Source organism: Cebus imitator, unplaced genomic scaffold (assembly GCF_001604975.1).
Source record: "Cebus imitator isolate Cc_AM_T3 unplaced genomic scaffold, Cebus_imitator-1.0 Scaffold306, whole genome shotgun sequence".
In the NCBI taxonomy this organism is placed as follows: Eukaryota; Metazoa; Chordata; class Mammalia; order Primates; family Cebidae; genus Cebus; species Cebus imitator.
This window is the reverse complement of record NW_016107621.1, coordinates 617,457-624,590: the sequence shown is the minus strand read 5'-3', so window position 1 is coordinate 624,590 and position 7,134 is coordinate 617,457. Positions and strand designations below refer to the sequence as shown.

Sequence of the window (7,134 nt, the reverse complement as noted above, 5' to 3'; positions counted from 1 at the left end):
AAAAAAAAAAAAAAAAAAGCAAAAAAGCTGGGATGCCTGGCTACCTCTGTGACTGCAATGTCCCCACATTGGAGGGAGGGAGGGCCAGGACCCAGGGCCTGGTACACGGAGGAATCCCAGAAAGAACGGGACGGGCAATTCAGAGAGAGGGTGGGGGTAGGCGGTCCCCCTGTGGCGACACCTGAGAGGGATGTCCAGTGCCCTGGCCGGGGCGGGTGGCTCACCGGGGGTTGACCTGGCTGACAGGAATGTTGAGCCGGGCAGCGATGTCCTCCACGGTCTCGTTGCCCTCAGAGATGATGCCCACGCCCTTGGCAATAGCCTTGGCCGTGATGGGGTGATCGCCAGTGACCATGATGACCTGCAGGCATTGATTTTAGGCATGGCCTCCCCGCTGCCCTGCGCCTGGCCTGGCCTCCCCCAGCCACCCCAAGCCACACCTTGATGCCTGCGCTGCGACACTTGCCCACTGCGTCAGGGACGGCTGCCCGGGGCGGGTCGATCATGGACATGAGGCCCACGAAGCAGAGGTTGTCCGTGGTGAAGTTCACGTCGTCGCAGTCGAAGGCAAAGCCCTTGGGGAACTGCTCCTCGGGCAGGTAGTAATGGCAGAAACCTGGCGGCAGGGAAGGGATTACGCGTGAGAGTGTCAGCCTCAGGACCTCCAGGCCTCTGCCCCATGCCCCTAGATGTCTGCATCGCCCACATTCCATCTCCCCATTAGCAAGACGGTCGGTAGCACTCATTTCCTAGGATGCCTTGCCTTCTCATCCATTCATTCATTCATTCATGCATTCATTTACAGTCCATTCAACCCTCCTTGCCCTCTAGGGACCTCATAGCCGGCCCAGCACGTGCCCCAGCAGCCCCGCACCAAGCACACGCTCGCCCAGGCCGCCAAGCTCAAGGTAGGCATTCTGGAAGGCCTCTTTCATCTCCTCGTCCAGAGGCTGCTCCTTGCCCTGCAGCAGGATGGTGGAGCAGCGGTCCAGGATGCGTTCGGGGGCACCCTTCATCACCAGCAGGTATCGGTTGTCATTGGGGTCCTCGGTCTCATGGATGGAGAGCTGGGGACCAAGCAGAGGGTGGCGTGCCTGAGCCACGCAGACACTGGGAAGCTCCCTGCACCATCCTGTACCCAAGTCCAGAGCTACAGGTTCCAGGATAGACCCACACCAGGGCTCCTCCAGAGGGGAGACTCTCTCAGAGACTTCTGCTCATTCCTGTCCACTTCTATCTCACGGATTTTTTTTTTTTTTGAGACAGAGTCTCAAAAAAAAAAGTCTCTGTCACCCGGGCTGGAGTGCAGTGGCACAATCTTAGCTCACTGCAACCTCTGCCTCCCGGGTTCAAGTGATTCTCCTGCCTCAGCCTCCCGAGCAGCTGGGATTACAGGCACCATCACCACACCCAGCTAATTTTTTAATTTTTAGTAGAGACAGGATTTCACCATGTTGGCCAGGCTGGTCTCGAACTCCTGGCCTCAAGTGATCTGCCTGCCTCAGCCTCTCAAAGTGCTGGGATAACCGGCATAAGCCACTGCACCTGCCTCTCCCAACCCCCCTGCCCTTTTTAAGGGTCCTGGCCAGGTGCGGTGGCTCACACTTGTAATCCCAGCACTTTGGGAGGCTGAGTCAGGCAGATCACCTGAGGTGAGCAGTTCAAGACCAGCCTGACCAACACAGAGAAACCCCGTCTCTACTAAAAATACAAAATTAGTGGGGCATGGTGGTACACGCTTGTAATCCCGGCTACTCAGGAGGCTGAGGCAGGTGAATAACTTGAACCTGGGAGGCGGAGGTTGTGGTGAGCTGAGATTGTGTCACTTCACTCCAGCCTGGGCAACAAGAATACTGTGTCTCAAAAAAAAAAAAAAAAGAAAGAAAGAAAAGACAGGGTCTTGCTTTATCACTCTGGCTGGAGAACAGTGGCGAGATCACAGCTCACTGCAGCCTCGACCTCGCAGGCTCATTCAATCCTCCCTCTCAGTCTCCCATGTAGCTGGGACCATAGGCGCACACCACCACGCCTGGGTAATTTTTTGTAGAGACGTGCTCTCCCAATGTTGCCCACGCGGGTCTCAGTCTCCTGAGTTCAAGCTATCCTCCTACCTCGGCTTCCCAGAGTGCTGGGATTACAGGCGTGAGCCACCACGCCCAGCCGTATGCTTCCATTTTTACGAAATGTCCAGAGTAGGCAAATCCATACAGACAGAAAGTAGGTTAGTGGTTGCTTAGGTCTGGGAGTGTGGGGGAGGAGGGGGCGGGTGACAGCTGAGTGATGCGGGGTTTCATTTTGGAGGTGATGAAAACGCTCTAAAATTGACTATGTGGACGGCTGCCTATATCTGAGAATATACTCAAACTATTATACACTTAGATGGACGATCTATGGTATGTTAATTATATCTTAATAAAGTGATTTTAAAAGCTCTGAGTCAACTCCTGTCTCTCTTTGGCTCAGAGCCCCCTGGAGGCTTGTGTGCTCCTCAGAGTCACAGCCAAGTCCTCTCCATGCCTGTGGCCCGACAGGATCTGGCCAGCACCCACTGCTCCCAGCACGCTCCTTGGCTCCCGGCCCTTCTGCACTGGCTGGCTGGCTGGTGATCAGGTGCTTCAGCACGCTCCCGCCTCTGGGCCTTTGCACTGGCTGTGCCTGCCGCCCCAACGCTCTTCCCCCAGACACCACAACCTCAGCACCACAACCACTACGATTACCTCCTCCTGCCTTTGTTATTGTCTGTCTTCTGGAACCAGAGCGTAAGTCCCAGAGAGGGGGGACTTGGTTTCACCAACTACTGTGTGTATACCCAGTAGCCAAAACAGAACCTAACGTGGTGGCTGCTCAAAAAATGTTTGCTGAATGGGCCAGGCATGGTGGCTGATGCTTATCATCCCCGCACTTTGGGAGGCCGAGATGGGTGTATCACTTGAGATCCGGAGTTCGAGACCAGCCTGGCCAACATGGTGAAATCCCATCAATACTAAAAATACAAAAACTAGCTGGGCATGGTGGTGCATGCCTCTAATTCAGCTACTCGGGAGGCTGAGGCACAAGAATCACTTGAACCTGGGAGGCGGATGTTGCAGTGAGCCGAGATTGCACCACCACATTCCAGCCTGGGCGAGAGTGAGACTCTGTCTAAAAAAAAAATTTGCTGAATTGATAGAAAGTTGCTGCTCCGCCCCAAGAGGTCTCCTGCTGGTTCCCACTCTCTGCTACAGGCAGATTTTTTTTTTTTTTTTCGAGACAGGGTCTCTCCCTGTCACCCAGGCTGGAGTGCAGCGTGTGATCTAGGCTCTCTGCAGCCTCAACCTCCCCAGCTCAGGCAATCCTCCTGCCTCAGCTTCCCAAATAGACAACAGGCACATACCACTCCACCTGGCTTTGTTTGTTTGCCTGAGATAGAGTTTCTCTCTTGTTGCCCAGGCTGGAGTGCAATGGCACGATCTCGGCTCACCGCAACCTTCACCTCCCGGATTCAAGTGATTCTCCTGCCTCAGCCTACTGAGTAGCTGGGATTACAGGCACGCACCACCATGCCCACCTAATTTTGTATTTTCAGTAGAGATGGGGTTTCTCCATGTTGGTCGGGCTGGTCTGGAACTCCTGACCTCAGGTGATCCACCTGCCTTGGCCTCCCAAAGTGCTGGTATGACAGGTATGAGCCACCGCGCCCGGCCCATACCTGGCTAATTAAAAAAAAATTGTATAGATGGGGTTTCACCATCTTGCTCAGGCTGGTCTTGAACTCCGGGCCTCAAGCTGTCCTCCGCCTCAGTCTCCCAAAGTGCTGGGGTTAGAGGTGTGAGCCACCGTGCCCAGCCTGTGGGAAGATCTTTACTCCTCAGCCTCTCACTCCAACAGGAATCTGGCTCCCACTCTCAAGTTCTCCCTTTTCCTCTCCCCACCAGGTGGGTATTATCATTCCCGTTTTACAGATGGGAAAATCAAGGCTCTATGACACCTCTTTACAGGCATCATAGGAAACCTGAAGGCCAGGCTGGCTCTCCCGGAAAGCCCAGAGTACCTGGTATTTGTTGGTGGAATTGAAGGGAATCTCAGCCACTTTCTTGTTGCGCTCACGCATCAGCTTCACTGAGCCAGAGGACAGCTCAATGCACTTGAGCAGGGCAGACTCAGAGGCATCCCCGGCCACATCCCTCTGCAGGGAGAGAGGGTCGTCAGAGGCGGGGCAACAGAGGGGAGGACACAGGTGGAGCCAAGGTGAGGCCGGCAGCTGAACCCACCTTGAGCACAGGAATGTTGTCCTGACCACCCTTGAAGACAGCGCGATTGCAGAGCCCAGCGATGTGAGACAGGGCCACCCAGGTGTGTGAGCTCTTGTCGAATGAGGTCCCTGGGGGAGGCACGTGTGAGGGCCAGGGGCTCCTGGAGCCAGCCCCCCATGGTCCCCACCCAGGGCCTGCACTCACCTGACTGGTCCTCAGTGGTGTCAGCCTCGTGGATCTGGTTGTCAAACCACATGTGGGCGACCGTCATGCGGTTCTGAGTGAGGGTCCCCGTCTTGTCCGAGCAGATGGTGGACGTGGAGCCCAGTGTCTCCACTGCCTCGAGGTTCTTCACCAGGCAGTTCTTCCGGGCCATACGCTTGGCAGTCAGCGTCAGACACACCTGGAGGACGAGCAAGGGCAGGCGAGTTACAGGGAGAAGCCCAGCGGCAGGGTTGGATGAGTGACATGAGGGCCACAGCCCAGCTGCCCAGCCCCTGGAGAATCCGGAAGGCCTAGAAAAGAACAAGGCAGCACCCAGAAATGCCACCCCCATGTTCAGATCAACAGAAACAGGGCAGAGACGCCCAAAGACAGAGACTAGACTGTTCATAGCGGCCACATGCATAATAGTGTAAAATGGCCGAGTGCGGTGGCTCACGCCTGTTATCCCAGCACTTTGGGAGGCCGAGGCAGGCAGATCACGTGAGGTTGGGAGTTTGAGACCAGCCTGACCAACATGGAGAAACCCCGTCTCTAATAAAAACACAAAATTAGCCGGGCGTGATGGTGCATGCCTGTAATTCCAGCTACTTGGGAGGCTGAGGCAGGAGAGTCACTTGAACCCAGGAGGTGGAGGTTGCAGTGAGCTGAGATCGCACCATTGCACTCCAGCCTGGGCAACGAGAGTGACAATCAGTCTCAAAAAAAAAAAAAAAAAAGTGTAAAATGGCCAGGTGTGGTGGATTACGCCTGTAATCCCAACACTCTAAAAGGCCAAGGCACAAGGATTGCGTGAGCCAAGGAGTTTGAGACCTGCCTGGGCAACACAGTGAGATATATCATCTCTACAGATATGTGTGTGTGTATATATATATATATATATATATATATATAAATACATATATATATATATTTTTTTTTTTTGAGATGGAGTTTCGCTCTTGTTACCCAGGCTGGAGTGCAATGGCGCGATCTCGGCTCACCGCAACCTCCGCCTCCTGGGTTCAGGCAATTCTCCTGCCTCAGCCTCCTGAGTAGCTGGGATTACAGGCACGCACCACCATGCCCAGCTAATTTTTTGTATTTTTAGTAGAGACGGGGTTTCACCATGTTGACCAGGATGGTCTCGATCTCTTGACCTCGTGATCCACCCGCCTCGGCCTCCCAAAGTGCTGGGATTACAGGCTTGAGCCACCGCGCCCGGCCCATATATATATATTTTAATTAGCCAGGCATGGTGGCATGCACCTGTAGTCTTAGCTACTTGGGAAGCTCAGACAGGAGGATCGCTTGAGCCCAGGAGTTCAAGTCTGCAGTGAACTATGATGGCACCACTGCACTCCAGCCTGGGTGACAGAGCAAGACCCTGCCTTAAAAACTGTCCAGGCCAGGTGCTGTGGCTCACGCCTGTAATCCCAGCACTTTGGGAGGCCAAGGTGGGTGCATCACTTGATATCAGGAGTAAGAGACCAGCCTGGCTAACATAGTGAAACCCCAACTCTACTAAAAGTACAAAAATTAGCTAGATGTGGTGATGCACTCCTGTAATCTCAGCTACTTGGGAGGCTGAGGCATGAGGATCCCCTGAACCCAGGAGGCAGAGGTTGCAGTGACCCGAGATTACAACAATGCACTCCAGCCTGGGAAATAGAGTGAGACTCTGACTCAAAAAAAAAAAAAAGTCCAAAATTGCAAACGACTCAGCTGTCCACTAACAGCAGAAAAGATAAATTGTGGATGATGGAATAGTATACACTGACAAAAACAAATACATTACTGCTACCCGCACCTGCGCAGGTGAAGGTCAAAAACATGTTTAGCCAAAAAGAGCCAGAAATGAGTTCATACTGAATTATTCCATTAACACAAAGTTTGAAAACAGGCAAAGTTAATCTATGCTGTTAGCAGCCAGATTAGGGGTTTCCCTTGGGTTGGTGGGGCAGGGGCTAAATAAGGTCTTGAGCTGACGTGACTGTGTTCGGTTTGCCCAAAATCATCAGACTGTATGTTCACAATATGTGCAATCCTTCGTGTGTAAAAATCCATTTGACATAGGGTAGGTTTCAACATGCTAATATGGAAAATATGGCAAACTTTTTTTTTCCTTTTCTTTTTTCTTTTTTTTGAGACAGAGTCTCACTCCGTCACCAGGCACCAGGCTGGAGTGCAGTGGTGCGACCTCGGCTCACTGCAACCTCCGCCTCCCGGATTCAAGCGATTCTCTTGCCTCAGCCTCCCGAATAGCTGGGATTACAGGTGTGCACCACCATGCCCAGCTAATTTTTGTATTTCACCATGTTGGCCAGGATGGTCTTCAACTCCTGACCTCAGGTGATCCACCCACCTCGATTTCCTAAAGTGCTGGGATTGCGGCGTGAGCCACCCTGCCAGGCCCTAACATGGAAAACTTCGTATAAAACATTAAGTAAAAGAATGAAGGAGGAGAATGGTATTTCCAGGATAGTCCCTGCCATGTACCTTGAAGACAGTATTTAGTCAATATACTCATAGCTGTCAGGGGGACCTCGCAGAGAACGGACTTCTGGGGTGATGCTGGCAGCAAAGCAGTCAGAGGAAAACTTTAAAAAAGTTATTATTTTTATTATTACTACTATTTTCTTTTTTTTTTTTTTTTTTTTTTTTTTTTTTTTTTTTTTTTTTTTTTTTTTTTTTTTTTTTT

The 7,134-nt window shown here is 52.4% G+C and overlaps 1 protein-coding gene across 2 annotated transcripts in view; it reads right to left on the bottom strand.

Moving 5' to 3' along the window:
* ATP1A3 (ATPase Na+/K+ transporting subunit alpha 3) overlaps positions 1-7,134 on the bottom strand; it is a 28,569-nt gene that overhangs the window by 9,373 nt on the left and 12,062 nt on the right. For both annotated transcript variants that reach the window (XM_017503097.2, XM_017503096.2), the window contains exons 9-14: positions 4,437-4,635; positions 4,251-4,360; positions 4,031-4,165; positions 875-1,067; positions 441-616; positions 225-361 (exon numbers count right to left, since the gene is read on the bottom strand). In XM_017503097.2, the coding sequence (XP_017358586.1) occupies positions 225-361; positions 441-616; positions 875-1,067; positions 4,031-4,165; positions 4,251-4,360; positions 4,437-4,635 (950 nt within the window). The remainder of the gene's footprint in view (positions 1-224; positions 362-440; positions 617-874; positions 1,068-4,030; positions 4,166-4,250; positions 4,361-4,436; positions 4,636-7,134) is intronic.